The 20,270-nt window shown below is 36.1% G+C and overlaps 2 protein-coding genes across 2 annotated transcripts; both read right to left on the minus strand.

Annotated features, from left to right (window-relative positions):
* Positions 1–7,538: 7,538 nt before the first annotated feature.
* LOC136224311 (membrane-associated protein VIPP1, chloroplastic) lies at positions 7,539–15,258 on the minus strand. The gene is made up of 11 exons (XM_066012608.1): positions 15,014–15,258; positions 14,370–14,491; positions 14,129–14,239; positions 13,808–13,872; positions 13,518–13,599; positions 11,728–11,802; positions 11,000–11,070; positions 10,805–10,887; positions 10,139–10,203; positions 8,799–8,879; positions 7,539–7,943 (listed from the first exon to the last, which is right to left on the minus strand). The coding sequence occupies exons 1-11, from the start codon at positions 15,159–15,161 to the stop codon at positions 7,845–7,847; spliced, it is 1,002 nt and encodes a 333-aa protein (XP_065868680.1). The 5' UTR covers positions 15,162–15,258; the 3' UTR covers positions 7,539–7,844.
* Positions 15,259–16,841: 1,583 nt separating this feature from the next.
* LOC136222136 (uncharacterized) lies at positions 16,842–19,800 on the minus strand. Its single transcript, XM_066009628.1, has 8 exons — positions 19,663–19,800; positions 18,758–18,885; positions 18,572–18,628; positions 18,382–18,474; positions 17,907–17,985; positions 17,669–17,793; positions 17,356–17,499; positions 16,842–17,257 (listed from the first exon to the last, which is right to left on the minus strand). Exons 2-8 carry the CDS (start codon positions 18,881–18,883, stop codon positions 17,018–17,020), a joined length of 864 nt encoding a protein of 287 aa, XP_065865700.1. The 5' UTR covers positions 18,884–18,885; positions 19,663–19,800; the 3' UTR covers positions 16,842–17,017.
* Positions 19,801–20,270: the final 470 nt, after the last annotated feature.

The following is a 20,270-nucleotide window of genomic DNA, read 5'->3' on the forward strand; positions in this document are numbered from 1 at the left end:
TCCACTCCCCTGAAACCAATCGCAGACTATCCACCGTTGAGCTGCCCAAGCCGGTGAATAGGTCGCTTTCAACGTACGGATTAACCGGGTCAGCCAGCCATAGATCCTCTCATATATTTATCGAATCTCCAGTTCCAACTACCTTCCTGCACCCCGCCGCCAGTACAGGCTGCGGGGCTAACAAACTTTGCCAAATAAAACTCGGCCTATTACCAGTATAAGCTGCAAGGAAGGATGAAGAGGGATAGTATCTAGCCCTGAAGACTCTAGCTACCAACGAATCCGGGTGAGAAATGAGTCACCACCCTTGCTTAGATAATAAGGCTAAGTTGAAAAGACTTAATTTCCTGAATCCGAGACCCCCTTCGCTTTTTGGTGTGCACAACTTATCCCATGATTTCCAGTGAATGCCTTTGTTACCTGAGCTTGATGAGCCCCACCAGAACGAGTTCATCATACGTTCTAATTCCGCACAGAGCATTTTAGGAAGAAGAAACAGACTCATGGCATAGGAGGGAAGAGCCTGAATGATTGATTTGAGTAATATCTCCTTTCCAGCGCGGGACAACAGTTTTGATTTCCAGCTTGTTATTCTAGCCCGAACTCTATCAGTGACGAATTGGAAGACCTTTGATTTACATCTCCCTACTAGGGATGGTAGACCAAGATAGTTGCCTGCATATGCATCCAACAAAATCCCAAATAAGGAACTCAGCTGCGCCCACACTGTATGACTACGGTTCCTACTAAAGGAGATTGAAGACTTGGAGAAGTGACATGTTGCCCTAAGGCAGCCTCATATGAATTAAGGCATTGCTGGACTGTGAGACACTCCTCCCTGGAAGCTTTGAAAAACAAATAGCTATCATCAGCAAAAAAAATAAGTGAGATATAGATGAAGCTGACCTTGCTACACGGCACCCGTGTATTAGATTTTGATCCTCTAGAGCAGATAGAGACGCTGAGAGGCCTTCAGCGCATATTAAGAAGAGATATGGAGAAATTGGATCCCCCTGATGGAGACCTCTTTGTGGTCGAATCGGCCCCATCACATGATTATCGTGGATGACTTTATATTTTGCCTTGGTGACACACTGCATAACCAGAGATACCCATTTTTCATAAAACCCCAGCTTCAACATCATTCGTCTCAGATACTCCCACTCAAGCCGATCATAAGCTTTTTCCATATCAAGTTTTAGAGACACATAACCTTGCTTTCCAAACATTTTACCCTGCAGGTAGTGGTTCACTTCAAAAGCCAGTATGATGTTATCTGTAATTAGTCTACCTGCAATGAAACCGCTCTGAGATTGAGAGATAATGAGATTGAGTACCCTCTTTAGCATGTTAGCTATAGCCTCAGCTAGAACTTTGTAAATCACATTACATAGAGCAATTGGTCGTAGGTCGGAGACCTTTTCAGGCACCTTCTTCTTTGGGATCAGAACGATGTTAGTTTCATGCATACTGTCGGGGAATACTCCATCATTCAGCCACTGGATACAAGTCTTAACCACATCAGGCCCAACAAGACCCCAATAGTGTTGATAAAAATACGGATTGAACCCGTCAAGACCCGGGCTTTTATCCGGATGCATAGAGAATAGGGCGTGCTTGATTTCGGCCTCAGTGAATGGCTTTAGTAACTCCGCGTTAATCTCAGGAGTAATTTTACATTGGACATTCTGCAGAATAGGGTCAGGAGCACAACCCGAGGAAGTAAAAATATCCGTAAAATAGCTAGAGATTAAAGAAGATAAACCAGAGTCCCAGTCAACCCAGCTGCCCGAGCTATCCTGCAGCCTACTGATTTGGTTTTTCCGTCTTCTACTGTTTGCAGCTGCATGAAAGAATTTTGAGTTTGTGTCACCCGCCTATAGCCAATTTATTTTGCTTCTTTGCTTCTAGTATAGCTCTTGTTGGAGCAATATTTCATCAAGCCGAACCCGTGCAGACTGCAATCTGTCTTTGGTATCGCTATTAAAAGAGTTTCTGAAGCGCCGGATGTCATGCTTGCACTGACGGATCTGGAGCTTAAAGCGATTTTGTACTGCATTACCCTAAGTGTGTAATTTCTTGCCACAATCTGCTTTTCTTGTTAAGAAATCCACCCCTGATGCGCCTACCCAAGCTATATTCACCTGATCATCACAATCATCCTCACGGATCCATGCATTTTCAAACCTGAATGTTCTGTTAGAAGGAGCTATAGCCGACATAGGGAGTAAGAGAAGGGCAGAGTGGTCGCTGCAGGATGCATCTTCATTACGAACAGAAGCTGAACTGTATAAGGAAAGCCAAGCCGCTGTAGCAAATGCCCTGTCTAGCTTCTCCTCAATATAGTTCTCAGTACCTCTGCCCCTTTCGCACGTAAAACGGTATCCTGACATATGAATTTCAGCCAAACCGCAATCCACCACTGCTTCACTGAACCCCCGAAGTAAAGCCAAAGGATTCCTATTGCCACCCCCGTTTCTCAGATTGGGAGAGCATGTCATTGAAATCACCAATAACAGCCCAGGGGGCCGAGTCCCTAGTATAAAGACTGCGGAGGAGCTGCCAAGAATCTGACCGCCTAGCACGCTCAGGAAAGCCATAAAAACCGGTTAATCAATACTCCGGCAAACCAATAAGGGAAACTTTGAAGTCAATAAAATTTAGAGAGTAGCCCAAGAGCTGGACTGAACCTGCAGATTTCCAGAGAAGAGCAAGACCCCCACCCTGATTAACAGGATCTATAAAGAACAAACCTGCAAAAGAAAGCTTTTTCTGAAGGATCTCCAACTTCTGTCTATTGCATTTGACCTCCACTAGAAAAATAAATTCGGGGTGAAAGATGGAAACCAGCTCCATCAGCTGATGAACTGTCCAGGTGTTCCCGATCCCCCGGCAGTTCTAGGAGAGAGCGCTCATGGGTCCTTGCGAGCCAGATTAGCCCGGCTCGCTTCCAATTTTTCGTTTAGCACACCCGCCAATTCTTTAACAATGGGGCTTTCACAATCCATAAAACCTGATTGAGTGTCTTGCTGGTTGATTTCCCTTCCAAATACTCTCTTTCATTTAGGGTCGAACAGCTTAATACCTTCATCATTTGTGTTTGTTTTGTAAAATTTGGACTGCTGAGGAACCCCCTTTAGTATATTCTCTTTTCCCTTCAGCGCAACCTTACATTGACTGAGCCCTGCATTGAAGCCTGGAGGGACTCTAGTAGCAATTTTTGGGACAATTGATGAAGTTCCTGATACCCCTGACCCTTCCCCTGAGGCTGGTTCTGTCGTTTTGGTAGCAAGAGGGAGCTGTTGGGGGGTCTGTTAAGCAGAAATCTTGACTGTGGCTGGTTGAGGGAGCGACGAGTAGGAGCCCGAAGCCAAGGACCATATACTCTTACCACTGAATTCGGGTCATCAACCTCCAGGAGAGCCTGACAGAACTTGTCAGTGTGCCCAATGTGGTCACAGACAAAGCAGAAAGTTGGAAGTCTCTCATATTTAAAATTCACCCAGAAGATATTTCCTCCAGACAAGCTAATCTGCATTTTTCTTTTGAGGGGGATGTTCACATCAATAGACACCCTAATACGGAGATAAGTACGAGAAATACCCGTGAAATTGTTGGGGTCTGCTTCGATAAAACTGCCCATGTAGTTCCCAATGCTTTTGGCGACCTTCTCCAACATAAACCCCATTGGGAGATCATGAACCTGTATCCAAAAATCGGCTTGTTCGAGAGGTATATTCATAGGATTTTGTCCCTCTTCGATGCAATTAAGAATCAACAGCTGCTGCTCAAACGTCCAAGGGCCCCCCTGAACCACTCTATCTTGTTCCCAGGGGTGATAGAATTCAAAACGGAAAAGATTAGGGCCTAAACCCTCAATAAATATACCTTTAGACTGACTCCAGATATTTGCTAGCGTCGATTTCATAAACGCCGCTTTGATCGGCCGGTCCGTGAGGAATCGCCCAAGCAGGCTCCACGATTTTGACTGTTGAGGAACGGCGAGCTCGTCTGGCTGCAGAACTAAACCAGTTCGTAATTCTTCCTCCAGGGTGACTTGGTCGCTTCGATCGGTTTGGGAATCCATGGCCGGCAGTGATGAAAATCAGGGCTGAACCCTAACGGCGGAAGGCAGGCGATGAAGGCGGCAGGGGACTCGTCAATGAGCCAGAGATTCTAACTTTCTAATTACCTATAGGATGTTCACCCTATTCTAAATATTGGATTAATTAATTGTACTGTTTTAGACGGTATTATATCACTAATTTTTTTTTATTTACTTAAAAATAATAGAATTAAACTGGAATTTTTTTGGAGAAAGAAAATTATTTCATTTATGGAAAAATAGTATATTTCAATATAAATAAAAAAAATTACAATTCAGAAGTACACCAAACAAATTTGAATCGATTTTTTAGTTTTTTTGTTTAGGAATGACTTCATGATCTTCTAATGAGTCAAATCTATGTAATGATAGATAAAACTCTATTTTCCTATGAAGGAAAACATTATAACACTTATATAAGGCGACAACCCACAATCATATGGACTACAACCACCTATAAATGAAGAAAAATAACAAAAAAAAAAACTCCACATAAATAAGAAACTACCAAATCTGTTATAGTAGATGGATCAAAGAATTTATTAGATAAAGAAAAAGTAAGATAAAGTGAAGCAATGGTTCATCTTCCAATTTAAGTCGAAAGAAAACCTCAAAACTTAAAAAATATTGGAGTTTTTTAGCGACTAACTTTAGGTCACTCACACACTTAATTAAACTAAATTTTTAATCATGAGAGTTAATTTGAGCTAAACTTTTTATCATGATGATAGAATTGAGCTAAATTTAGCTATTATCCTTACAATTAATTAGAAAAATTTAAGAGTCAATATCTAAAAAAAGAAACAGCGAATATATTGATGTTTTCTTCTTGTGTGATTAGGGATGCAAACGGAGCGGGGCAGAGCGGGGAATGCATTTCCCATCCCCGTTTCTGACTAGTCGGGGATTCCCCGTCCACATCCCCACGAGTTAGACGGGGACAGATTTGTCCCCATCCCCGTCCCGTGGGGAATCCCCAACCCCGTTTAAAATCATTTTTTTCCAATTCCATATCTCCGTTCATGCGGAGAATCACCATTTATATTTTTTTTTTAAATCAGTATATATTTCTTTTCTCTTCTCATTTCTAATTCTAGATTTTGTTAGAAAGAATGGCAGAAATTAGTTTAGGTTAGAAAAAATATTCATTTAGTTATTGGCTAATATTTTATTGATCCCATTTAATTTTTTATTTGAAAATAAGTCTATTTAATTTAAGTTAAATGTTATAAATTATAGTATTTAAAGTATAATTTTAATTATATAGGAAAATAATTGAGGATCCGTCGGGGATTGGAGATTAACGGGGTAGGAATACCATTCTCCATCCTGTCACTGGAGATAAAATTATCTCATTCCCGTCCCATAGGGATTCTTATCGGTGATTCTCCGTCTCCGTTGGGATGGATCATCAACGGGGACGGAGAATCCCTGCCCCATTGCATCACACAGTGTGATGATGTGGATTTCTTAGGTGTAGGGACATTTTGGCCATTCTGAATAGAGTAATGTAGAAATTTGACAGAATGTGAGTGCCCTTTATTGCATTTTTAATTCAAGGTTGGAAATTTTGAATTGACTATATAATATAAAAACTTGTACGTGTTAATGTAATATAGTAATTAGCAACTAATTAATCTTTGTATGCATGAAGGAGTCTGCGTTTAGATATTTTTTTATTGCTTTTTCCAAATATTAAAGGGATAACGTACTAACGTGTCTCGTTCCGTTATCAAGACCTAAATTGATATCTTTTTTAAACGTTAAACCTATATTTATGCTATTTTATACGTGGAGCCTAAATTAATATTTCTCCAAAAACTATAGGTCTATTTTGATACCTGATATTAAATAATAAACAACAATTAAATTGAAGGATATGTTCAACTGGGTACGTAAGCTTAAGCTATAACAGTAAATTAATCTGAAAATTTATTATATTTCTTCATTTATTCATGAATGAGTCCACGTTAATATATAATATAATTCTCCCTTATATAAAGTATAGTATATCTACTATAATTTTATATAAATTATTACTTATAAAGTATATCTACTATAATTATAATTTGGAGTAGTTTTCTTTTAATGATAAAAAAAGAGAAAATTATTAGGTTTCTTTTGTTCAATCAGGAATTAATAATATCCCTTCAAATTATTACACCTTCCCTTTCAAAAATATAAGTACAACTTTGCTAGCCATGGAGATGATCTAGAAAATATATAGACATTTTTTATTAAATTAAATTAATTTTATCAAAAAAACATATCTCACTCACAATGATTAAAAAGTATTAATTCAGAATAATTAAGTTATTCTATCAATGTAATTTTCTTTTGTTAAATTATTCAAATATAAATAATTAAATTTTCTTAAGATACACATCGTCCCAATTTTTATAAAAAAAAAATTTCTTAAGATATATACATGCAAATAAAATTTAACTTGATTTAACTTATGAAACTGAGAGATAGTAAATCATTACATTTAGTTATGAATAAAAGTACATTTAATACATAATTTATTTTTTTAAAGAAAAATACATTAATAAGCCTCAAATTTGATACATAATTTTTTCGAAAAGAAATTTAATACATAATTTTTTTTTTTTTTTTTGAATTAAAACTTCATTAATGAGTCAAAAGGCAAAGATTAATTATTACATTCTCTAAACAACTTGGTATAGAATCAAAGATTAATTATTACATTCTCTAAACAACTTGGTATAGAATCAAAAATCACAGGATTATTAACAAAACAAGATTCCCGAGCAAGAATATGTATATGGGCAACCTCATTACCTTGTCTCCGTGAAAAAGTGGCCAAGAATGAGCCTCGAGAAGAAAAAAGAATAGAACGACACATACCGATGATATCTCCGAGTTCCGAAACATCAAGATCCATACATAATTATTCACTTAAACTTGTTTATTGGGTACCTTTAACTTATATTTGGATTTTAATTATTCACTTAAACTTGTTTATTGGGTACCCTTATTTGGATCTATCATATATCTAAAAGCATAAAATTAATTGCATCAGCAAGAACCCATTTTTTCTTGTTAGCCTTTTCCCATCTGTATCTATTTTCAGACAACCCATGTCCCCTACATGTTTCTGGTCAACCACAAAAGTGAGCTTTGACCAACTTAATATGTGAAATATTTCATTTCCACACCATATCTAAATTTGTTTAGTCAAATGTACACAATTTCCTCAAAATAGGCTTCAAATAAGATAATGCGTAAAGTACTTGCCATTTACGCAAAATCAGCATACAAAGGTTGTCTAAGGCAAGCTTAGCAGCCAACTCTACTTCTGACCAGCTGCATACTTCCTTGGACCAAAGGATTGAAAATTTCCCATTCGCACCCAGCACGATTATCATTTTTCTTATATTTATAAGATATATAACTATATAAAACATATAGATACCGTAACACGATTTTGATACGATAATCCGAAATTATCATGTCAAATACAAGTTTTATTTAATAAACAAACAGAACAACAACAATTTACTGCAAAATAAAAATTCATTCCAAATTACAATTATGAGGGATGACTTGGTCCTTTGAGTGAAAACAAAAAAATTGAAAAAAAATATAGGTACCTGTTTAATCGAGTCTGCTGCAACTATACATAACTGGCTGTCTATTTGGCTTTACAATGTTAAATTTTGTTTTTAGCAGAAAGAGGACCTTTTCCAACTTTGTAAGGTACGGTTTTGAAAATTTCTTAGAAGTCCTTCCTCTTTTGTCTCAGTTCATTAAGCTCCATCTCTATCTGAGGATCAAGATATGAGGCCATGGTTCTGGCGGCCGGCAGTTCGCCTTTCTGTCATTCAGAATAAGATTATTATATCAACAGCAAAAACCAAATAAAGGAATTTTGGAGTAGAAAGTACAAAACAACTAATAACAAATGATTAAATCAAAGCTTCAGAATATTTCAATTACTTCTGCTTTCTTGCTAAATAAAATATAAACTAAAGGTAGGGTTTCAAAACCCAATATCTCCTTTTCTTATCCTTATAGTATTCTGTATCTGTTATTCAAGTTTTCTAATGCTAACGACATTATCGCCCATAATTACCTCTATTCCAGTTTCTGTAGATATCAAATAATTATCATTTGATTTTTTTCTTTTTATTGCTGGCTGAATATGCTGATGAGCCTTGGCGCAACGGTAAAACGTTGTTGCCGTGTGACCAGAGGTCACGGGTTCGAGTCTTAGGAGCGGCCTCTTGCCAATTAAATTGGCAAGGGAAGGCTTGCCCCCAATACACCCTTGTGGTGGGACCCCTCCCCGGACCCTCGCTCAGCGGGGACGCGTAATGCGACCGGGCCGCCCATTGCTGGCTGAATATGCTGATGAGCTACATAACCACTTGAGAAATGATTTTATTGCTTGGTTTTGTGTGTTTAGAGGTGGCGATTGGGGTTATCGTGTCATAATTGTGTTACATTATCTACATAATCTATATGATAATATATATATAAACGACAAAAGTAACTATCATGTCAAATGTAGCATTTCAATCGGATTATCTCGACAAATCATGTTATCGTGTCAGAAATCGCCACCTCTATATGTGTTTAACAGTATTGTTCTCGTAAAGCCAGAAAAGGATAATATATGTATCAATCCCAATATCTCATTAAGTCATAAATTAACATGTCTAACTTGTACCTTTGACTTTGAGCTACCAGAAAGTTCCTTCTTCAGGTTCTCCAGATCATCATCAACTGATGTGCTCTCTAGTAAAGCAAACTGCAAAAGGGATGACAAGCATTTAAGGGTCATAAGATATTTTGAATAGCGAAAAGAAAAGAACAACTTAATAGTCCACTTTATAGTGTTTCACCTTAGAGAATATTTTTCAAAATTCAAATTTGTTTTGAAATGTTGCCACTTACATGACAATTTTTTATGTTTCAAAAGAACAACAGGCGATAAGACTGTACAAACAAACCAAAAACAGGCAATTGCATGTGATAACCTAAATCCACCATTTGCAATCTAGTGTTTTGTTACTGCAATTTAGTTCTAAATTTTCATTATGCCGTGAAACTGAAAGTAACATTAGGAATTTGATATCAAAACATGTCAGCAAAAAGGGTTTCTATAAACAAAATTCTGTTTACCCAAAGGCATAGCATAGTAGAAAACGAAATGCATAAAATACATAGTATAATTAGACAAAGTAAGAATATCATAAAAAGAAAAAAAGATTGCAGAAAGAGAAACCCGAAAGTAAGCCCCTTTGTGTTGCAAGACGTGACAGGCCTATCTATGTTCTTACAAGTCCGTTTGAACAACAGGGATCTGCTATGATTCTTCAATCTAGGTGTAAAGCTCCACCATATCATAGAAGTTTATCATATACTAAATCTCGTTGAAATCTAATCTGTTTACTAGTTCCAAACTCATATTGGATAAAAAAAATCATAAATTTGACATTTAGATGTTGTAACTAATGAAAAAAGTTGCAAACGAAGAAAAGTTGGAAGATTTTGAAAAAGACTTAAACTGAGTCCATATTGTTAATAGACACATACAAATAATAAGTAACAGATCGTATTGCTATATCATCTCGTAGAAGGGAAATACAAATAATTCATGCCTAACCACTTATGGTTTTGAACATAAGAGTGAATAAAATGAACTCCAACTTCAACTCATTCAACTGAATTCGTAGTCTTAAATGTGTGGTAATTGTGTGCTTCTTCCATGGTTTGGCAAGCAAACTAAGGAACTCCATGCGTAGCGCAAGTGTCTAGGCATACACTGGTTTTGTGATACCAGGCAATAGGTATTGATGTCAGCCTATGCATGCATGTAAAAATGTTTGCATCTCAAATTCTATCAGCCAACTATTCCATACATACACGCGCGCACACACACACGGAATAGAAAATTGATAACCCATTACTTTGAGTGAGAGTCCAAAGATTTATAATAGCAAAAGACAGGTTACTCCAGAAAATTCACAAACAAAACATTGATGATTAATGAAAAATAACCAATACCTTTCCATCCAGTTCACTTGTAGCTAACTGACCAAGAGCGTCTGCTTCTGATTCCATTGTCAATACTATCAAAACGAAGAAAGAGAGAAGGTTAGAATCAAAATCAGTGCCACTCTATTCTTAAACATGCTAATAGGAAAAGTAAGGCTTTCTATGGCTTTTTTCTGTAGTTAAAAATAAGACAATTTCTTGAACATTTTAATTACAAAATTCTTATTTCATCAGTTTTTGGCACCTTTTACACAAAATCCAAACAGCTAAGATGCAGTTTCAAAGTAGTTCCTAAAATAGCAATTTTTTTAATGGCAGCTGAAGTGGCATGCAGTAAGGGCAAAAAGTTGCAGTAAACAAAACTGATAAACAACTACAAGAATTATCCGAAAACACATCAAACTGATAAATAGCTGCAAATTATACAAGGAAATTGATCATACAATATAAATTATAATGTTTGGAGAAGCTTACATATATGTAGAGAAAAAGAGAGCATTTTCATAAATACAGGAAAGCCGGTGGTTATCCAAGAAAAAATCAAGCATTTCAGAAAATAGAGTTCAATAAATAAAAAGAAATACACACCTGCTCAAGCATATTCAACAATGTCAAAGCAGGACACTGCAGTCAGTTGATATATATTTATATATATATGAATTCAAAACGCCTTACCTTTCTCTTCCATTTTTTCGAAGGCTGCGAGAGCATTACTTGTATTGACATTTCCCAGCATCTCATTCACTTTGGTCGTAGTTCTAGCACATAGAAATGGGACCATTAACAGCAATAAAAAAGGGATTGGAATCCATAAAAAGGAGCTACTTATAAAAAAGGGACTGCATAAAAGGAATGGTGGCAGAGACAAACTTTGCAGACTGAGCACGTGCTTTTAGAGTATCTTTCTTAGACTTTGCCTCCTGTATCTTGCTCTCCAGAAGCTACACGATATGGAATTCACTGAATGCAACTATATGTAGAGAACAGGTTCATAATATATAATTACACTAATCAAGAAAGATGAACATAGGTTATAAATTTACAATTACTTGTATGACTAACATGGCAAGTCAAACTAGCTTGTCTAAAAGCAAAAAAGGTTAATTTTGAGGCTCCAAACTCCAATCAGAAAACTGAAAAAGGAATCTCAGCAATCTTATGAAAATTGGTACTTTGGGTTGCTGTTCCACAGGTGGTGAAGTGAAAGGACCAAAAGTTTATTAAGGTAAACAGGTTTATTTCCTTCAACTACAGTTTAAAATGTAGCAATATAAAAATGATTATGGAATACAGTCCCCAGTTCTATCCTCACCTATTCAAGGATTATACTGATTTCATGTTCCACAGCAACCATCAAGGTATTTAATTCCTGATTATCATCTAACCATAAGAAAGAGAGCCCTGCAATATCGTGTTCTATTTTGTTCCTTAAAGAGTTGCATTCAAAACCATACTTCCTAATTCAAGTATTGACGACTAAAAAGGTAAAATTTTAGGGAAGGCTATTCATAAAAATATTTAGTTTAAAAACAGAGCCACACGACAATGATGCACTAGCAATTCATAAAAGAAACAAATGCATGAAAAAATTAGCATACCCGAGTGTTAGAGACAAGATTGTCAACAACAGTTCTCTGTTGATCTAGTTGAGTTTTCATGGATGCAGCATTATCCTGAAATAAGAAAACTAGAAAAGTTAGTTTTCCATAAGAACTTTTGGTATGATGCTATATGGCCAACTTTTAACAACCAAAAAAATCTGTGTAGTTATTCACAAGCATATTGCATCAGTCAGTTACAAACAATAAATAACCATTCAATTACTCATTACTTGTTCTCAAGATAATAATAACTTTTACTCAAAACAGGCCATCAAACTAAATCGGAGTATGCAGCACCTATTTGTTAAAGGCACGCCTTGGGCGAGGCTCAAGGTCCTGCTTGTAATAAGTCCTAGGCAATTGCAGCTCGCCTGGCTTTGCAGGCTCTCCTCAGATGCGCCTCCTTTGTGTTTCGATTGACGATTAGGTTTTTAACTTTTTTACTGCTCTCATTAAAATAAAAGGTTATTTAATCTCAACCACTTATCCTATTTAGTAAACTCATAGTTATTAAAGGCGCAAGGCGCACTAAGGCGCAAGGGGGGTCCTGGAGCCTTGGCGCAAGGCGCAACTTAAGGCGCGCGCCCGAGCGACTCGAGGCGCACCAAAAAAGTATTCAGAAATTCATAATACTAGTCACAAATAGTCAAATACCAACAATAAAACCATAAAATGCATGAGTTAAGTTCTAGTTAACTACTAAGGCATAATGTCTGCTGCGATATGTGTAGTAAAAACTTTCGATCTTTGTCTGTCTCTGTTTTTCTTTTATTTTTTGAACTTAAAAAACCCTAAAATACCCTAACCCTAAAACACCCTCAAAACCTTAAAATACCCTCAGCCCTAAAATACCCTAAATTACCCTAAGGTAGCCAAGGCGCGCGTCTTACTGACCAAGGTGCTAAGGCTGGAGCCTTAGCCGAGGCGCGCCTTTAATAACTATGAGTAAACTTAAATCTAAACTGTTGATCTTAAGTAAAAGAGAATAAGGAGAGACGTAAAAATAGAAGGGAAGAAGAGTAAAAGAAATAAGAGGAGCTTATTCTTCAGTGCGACGCAAGAAACAAGCTGAAGTCTGCTGAAATTCTAGTATCTTAGTCTGTTATAAACACTTAACTTGATATTTTTCTAATATTATGTTTTTATGTGGTTTTGTCTTGTTTTGTGTGGTTATAAGAGTGTTTTAGTTAATCATAACTTGTGCCTTATACTAAGAGAGTATTAGTGACATTAGTATCAAATATTGATAATTAAAGTTTGTATCTTCTTCTTTTCTTTCATTTTCTGTGCCTTTTGTTCATTAGGCGCAAGCCTGAGCCTTGCGCCTGTGCCTTGTGCTCCAGGACCCCCTGGCGCCTTAGTGTGCCTTGCGCCTTTAACATCTATGATACAAAGTTTATATTCAATTAGCTCTTCCAGGATAGTAGTTAATAATTCGCTCCATCCCTCTGTTACTCTGTAAACAGAATTTTTTCGACAAATCAGAAGCTATGATATGCATGCATCTCCTCAATAAAATGGTAGCTTGTCCTGTCTGTTGATAATACTCATATAGAACACAGGCTTGAATTACAAGCAGATAAGCATGCAAGAAAGCAAAACCGATAAAGACATGATCTTTAGTGCTACTACAAATAAAACCAGTTGCATTAATTCAAAAACAACCAACATAGATTAGTTAAATGCAATTCTACCCATCAAATCTGCTAGATTGTTGATTCAATAGAACACAAACCATACTTTGAACAAACATTAGGAAAAAAAATATTACTAAGATGGCAACTTACAGCATAAGATTTACGTCTTTTAAGAGCTTCACGTGCAAGATCTTCCTGTCCTTTCTGAAGAGCAAGTTGTGCTTTCCGGTACCTACAAGGAATTATAAACTGCAACTAATGCTTTGTTGGTTCACACTAACAACTACAAATTACACTTACTTTTGCTAATGAATCTGGTTTGAATTGGCTCAATAAGTTTGAATGCAGTTAATTCTAGATTGGAATCAAAGGTTGGATGTCTGAGCTTATTTCTTATGAACCAAAATAATTCAATAATAAATAGATCCATTTGTGTTTACCAATCCTCAGAAGCTAGTTCTGCAGCTTTGTATTTATTCTCCAAACGCTTTTGAGATGCCAATACCTAAGTTGACCATAAGGGCAAAAACCATTTCAAACTAAGAACACAACATGGAAAATTGAAAGGGCATACAGATGCCATAAGTTTTTGCAGCTAATGCCACAGACATCATATAATAGATGTCCAGCATTAACTATGTTGTATATAAAATAAAAGAACAAAAATAGTAAGTAAAACTGAAATGAGAGATAAGGTGAACAAAATAAGAAAAGTAGGAACAGAATGAGGAAAAGGCTTAAAAAACATAAATTATGCCTACTTGTGCTGTGGCTTGACGCATCTTCGTTAAGTCATCATTCATTTCAAGTACTGTCTGATCTAGAATTTTCTCTGGGTCTTCAAAACTACTCAAGATTGAATTAGCGTAAGACTGAAATTAAGAGAGAGAGCAAAATCATGTTAGTTATGTCAAATTGCAGAACTGATAGTACTAGCCCAAAAATCAGCATATAAGACGCTGCATTATCATGTAAACATATGAATACAATTCCAAGGATCACCTTGACAACTCTAGCAAAGCGATCAAAAAGGTTCATACGAGTGCCAAGGGCACCTCCACCTTGTCCATAACAATGAGACCTACTGGAAGGACTAGTCCTTATCCTAACTTTTAAAGCTTCAACTGCAAAACAAATTAAAATAAAAAAAACCAAGGCAACCTTATTAGCCAAAGAAGATCAAAGTGTGGTAAGTTGTGGAATTAAATAGATACATTTTAACTAATAAAAACAGAAACTTCTGTCCCAAAAATCAATTTTACTACTGAACAGTTCATTCAGTAGTCTCTTCAAAAGAAAGTTATGTTTGTTAAAGATTTTCGTTCAAGAGCCTAATACCTGCTATGCAGCTTCTGCTCTAGCTAAAAATAGTTCACTCAAAACTGCAGGGTGCGAATAAGAAACTATATTAACCATACATATTTTTCAAATGTTCGATGATTCTTACCCAATTTCATATGCCCTAAAGTTGTCAGTGTAATCAATTACCCTATCTTGGTCCAAATTAATCACCAACGGTGATCTTCTTCATAATCAAAAGTTCAATATAAAAAATTTCTCTCCAATTTAGAAAATAGCAAGCCACAATCATCAAAGAAAAGTAAGAGCCCCATTGAAATGAGTGCACAGTCAAGGAAGAAGGATACCTCCGCCATTGAGAAACGACGTCGTGAGATTTGGCCGCTTAACCATAGAGAGAGTGTTGCTGCCGCAGTGGGAGCTTGAAGAAGTGGAGGGATGCGGTGACGGCAACGACAAGGACAATCCCGTAATTAATTGAGAATTCGCGGCCATTTTTCAGAATCAAAACCCGATTGCTCCCCCCTATGAATCACAAATAGCTTCAGAAAATCTAATTTCTGGATAGAAGAAATGATATTATCATATTACTACAATCACTTAATTCTTTTTATTTATTTTTATATTTTTGGTCTGTTTTTCATCCATTGCTGAACGGGCCGGATCCTTCAGTACTAGTGGGTGGGCTAAGTACCATATTTCGCTTAGCTTTTATATGTACGAAAAACTTTTGTGTTGTAAAAATAAAAAGTCATAATTTTGATAGGCAAAAACCTATTAGGGAGATTCGATGGTTGCGATTTGAATGGATGGATTATATTAAATTAATTAGTTTTCAACATTTAATTTATTTAAAAAAAAGTATTACTTATTTTATGTGTATTTTAAATGCTACGTGATATAGAGAAATATAAATTTACCCATGTGGTTTTTATGAGGTCAGGATCATCGTCTAGAAGAGAGAACATGTGGATCACCATAGTGAAACTGCTCAATACGACACTATCTTAAGGTTTTGGTCCGGAAAGTTTCTAAAGACCATGTCAAGGATCTATCCATTATAGTAATCACGCCTGATCACGTAAATCACGGATCTAGTGGGTTTGGGAGATATTGATCCCTGATATACGGAAATACATTCACCTATCGACAGGTGACACGTGGCACATCTCACTCCTAAATTTATAATTGTCTTCTACAACTCGATAACAGTATAAATAGAGTAAAACACTCTTCAAGTTACACTATTTCATTCATTCATTACGCTTACATTACAATATTGATTTATTGTTATGTTCATCCTCAAATCTTCCTTTAAATCTGATTTAGGTCTTGGAATGCAGTGAGCGTGGACCTAACAAACAGTGACTCACTTAAACAGCTTCATTCAACTTCCCTCCTCCAGTACACTCTCTATGTTTGGAGTCTAAAGAGCGACAAAAGAAGAAGCACGTTGACAGCTTCAGGTCGATCACGATCTAGCTTTGGAAATGGTGGAGGATACCACAACAACAAAGGCTCTTAAGCGCGATCTCTAAACAACTGGTAGAAAATCTTGGATATGTGTATGACATTTGTCTGTGTAATACAACAAGAGCACGCTATCCAAATGGCAGAAGTCAAAGAGAAGCTAGAGATAGCAGAAGGGACCATCAGGTACATGCAGGGGGCAAGCCACATAGGCGATCGCCTAGGACCTACCGTTTAAAAGGACCTCTGACTAAAAAAGAATTAATTTTTTTTTTTATAAAATTCAAAACTAATTTCAAGTATAATAAAAAAATTATTATTATTTCAATTGTTGAAAAATTATCTCCGTAAATAATTATTAGGAAAAAGTATAAAAATAATTTATTTTTTTTATAAAGGTTATGGGATAGTTTAGACCTTAACAATTTCAATTTCCTTACCATCACTATTTGAAGAGAGATTTGATTGATGAGGAAGAAAGAAAAGAAATGGTAAGTTTGAATTTTTATTTTTGTTTGGAGTTTGCCAGTAATAATTAGATAATAAGGGAGTTAATTTATAAAATAAATAAATATAAAAACAAAATTAACTCTTTTCCCTTTGATTTTTTTTTTAATACCATTAGTCAATTTGGACTGTATTTACTAACGGAATCAACCTCAAAATACGTGGATGTCAACTTTTTAAACTGCATAGTTTATGTTTGAAATATAATTCCCCAAAAAGACTTTTCAAAGACTCTACACCCCATTGATGTCCATACATTTTTTTTTAAAAGGTGGTGGTTTCTTTCATTCCAACATTTTTGTTACACAAGAGTTATCATCCACTAAAATTTCACAGGATACATGTTTACTGTCTAAGTATATAATTTTGGAGGTTCAGACCTCATCTTCATCAGCCTCAGCAGCAGATATTTCCGAGTCCAACTTATTAATTAGCTGCTCACTTATATGCTGTGCCACGGATATCATGTCAGATAAAACGCTTGGATCAATACCTGCTCCTCCTCGTTTCGTCAATCCACAAACATGCCCTTTCCTGTTCACAGAAATCGTTACAGCAGAGCTCATTTGGGATTCCTCTTCTGTAGTGGCGTCTACGATGTAGTGCCTTCCGACCTACATAAGATATCAGCAAGCAGAAGTTGTAATGAAATGGTTCTGCTATGTACAGTTCTTGAATTGAAAGCATAAAAAGAAGCAGTTCTGCATATCACCTTTGTTAAGGTAACGATAACTGGAATACCAGATGTATCGAATTGTAGAAATTCTTCATCACTAATGTCAACATCAGGTTGCTCATCGCCTGATGCACCAGCTGCAACATTGACCTTTGGGATCCCTGTATTGCTCAGAGCAGCCTTTTGAAAGAGAAACAAGTATAATACTAATCAGCTTAACCATAAATGAATACTTGCTCATAGACTCGCTCAAATAATTTTTCTGGCACGCACTTTGGTGATGGTAATACACGTTAACAAATATAATTTTTAGGATTTGTTAAATCCAGGCATTATAAAAAAAATGTACCTTAATTGCAGCACCGAGAGCATCTAGAAGATTTCCATCAGAACAGATGACAAGGCCATCAATATAAAGATCCCAACAGATTTTTCCTTCTGCAACTACTAAAGATGATGGATCAATACCAGCCCCTGAGAAAATTTCAACAACTTGATTATTAAGAAGCTGCAACAAGTAACACAGAAAATGTTACGCAAAGCAAAAGGTTCAAGGTTACTAATATTCCTCAATCAATAATATAAACCTGCTCCACTTTTACCACCCAAAAGACAACATTGCAGAGCAGTTGCGAGTTCTGCTGACAGCTCTTCACCTCCCCTAGCCTACGTAAGATGTGAATATGGGCTTAACTTGTGAATAATATAAATATCACACTGGCTATAACGAATGCAGATAGTCCCTCATAATGGATAAATGGTCAGGTTAAAAAACTGGATAGAGATAATGAATAAAGCGAGAAAAAGCATATGCAAAGTCAAACTACAAATATGAAAATTTTCCAACTGCTACTTAAGCAGAATGTTAGGAACTTCATCCATATGAATAATTGAGAGTATAGAAAAACCTAGTACTTTCTATCTGGTCACAGATGCTTTTAACAAGAGTGTTTATGCAAAATAAAAGGTGACAATCTTGATCCTGATTCTAAAGGATAGGCAATACTATTTAAACCTCTATTAAGAGTGCATAAATTTTAAAAGGGAGAGACATTCTACAACCTCAAATGTTGGCTCTGCTACTGGACTACAATCAACAAATATAGCAATCTTTCCCTTGTTAGGCTGCAATGCACTTGCCTTTCCAAGTTCCGCCTGCACTTAAGCCAATCAAAATGCACTTAGAATACAAAGAAAAATCGTATAATATGCATCTCCTACAAAATCACAAACAAGTTTGAAGACAAAATACCTTCACACTGGCAATAACCTCTGTTGCACCTATTCGAACTCGTGCTGAGCCATTTGCCTATGTCAATCCAATAAACAGAAAATTAAGCAAATTGGATGCAGGTATGAGGAGACATTGATAAATGACTTTAGCCGCTCTACCATGTCAAGTTCAAATAGATATGCATATAGAAAAAGACTTACCTACCTGAGGTATGACTCCTGTTTCAACAAAAACTGGTCGATGGGTATCTCTTTTCCGACCATCAGAGCGGAGATTTTGACTAATGCCGCCATTTATAAAATGTTTTTCCCCAACAGAGAGTCCCACCATTTCTTAGCAATGAACAATCAAATAAATAATAGCAAACAATTTAAAGAGTCTACTAAAAATCAAAAGACAGCTAGATGCAACAAATTAAGCTAAGTCCAATGTTACACCCTTAGGTTAAGTTTTGTACAATGTAAGGAAGTAATGAAATCAAAGTTATAATAGAATGGAATGGAACCCTCATTCAGTTAACATAATTTCGACTAAACAAACACAGTAATATAATTAATGAATTTTATATTAATTTACACGAGAAATTAATAATTCAAAACCAAGGAATTACAGTTCCAAGGCAAATCAAGTTAACACTACTGCTTATGCTAGTTCTGGAGGTGTTTGAATCTACAGAATCAGAATCTTATGAAGATATGCAAGATGCAACAGTGCCTAATACTGATCAGACTGCATTTACCAAGCAGAAACTCCAACAACTACAGTCTCACAGAAAAAAAATATAAAACATTGCTGTTCAAGCAAACTCAATTGGTATTTCTCATTCTCCAACTTCCTATATGCCTTGGATCATAGATATTGGTGCAACTGATCATATTATATGTGATGTTACATCTTTTTCTGATTATAATCCAGTGAATAATTATCTTGTACATTTACCTAGTCTCGGCTCTGAGCTTATCTTTGGTTTTACATGAAGTCTTAATTATATCTCATTCTCAAATTACAACAGAGCAACAGACCCGCAATATAGTATATTACAACAGAGAATAAGTAAAAGCAAACAAAAAAAAAAAAAAAAATAGAAATCAACAAAGAAATGGAAATACCTTCAACAGAGAAGTGAGAACGCCGGAGAAGTAAGAACAACGGAGGCGGGTTCCAGGAGAAATCGAAGAAGAGAAGAGGTGGGAGGCGAGTTCAGGCGAATCTAAGAAGAGAAGAGGCAGTCCAGGGAAATCGAAGAAGATAATGTGGGAGGGAGGCGCTTGACTAGTTTTTGGTAGGGATGTGGGAGAATAACATGTTTTTGCGAACCATTTGGATTCGCATACGATCAATTTACTTGTTCTGCTAATATTTATTTTATTTTCTTCTCTGGTTTCTTCGGGTTTCAATTATGTTCTTTTTTTATTTTTTGAATATGCAAATAATTACATTTGCAACAATGTTAATGTCAATAGTTTTTCAAATGGTTTATTTGTGTTTAAAGGAATGGTAGGATGCACAATTGATTTAACAAATCTCTGTTTTTTTCTTTTTGAACCAAAAAAATGAATATCATATAAATGATGGACTCGCGTCCATTTCAATTGTGTTCAAAAGTCATTCCGGCATAACAGTTGAAAAGAAATCCCTAGCATTGGAACAGGCAAGTCTAGCTACCAAGTGAGCTGCACTGTTCGCTAAACGAGGAATAAAAGCTAATTTAAAAGAT

The sequence above is a fragment of the Euphorbia lathyris genome, chromosome 3 (genome assembly GCF_963576675.1).
Source record: "Euphorbia lathyris chromosome 3, ddEupLath1.1, whole genome shotgun sequence".
Classification (NCBI taxonomy): domain Eukaryota; kingdom Viridiplantae; phylum Streptophyta; class Magnoliopsida; order Malpighiales; family Euphorbiaceae; genus Euphorbia; species Euphorbia lathyris.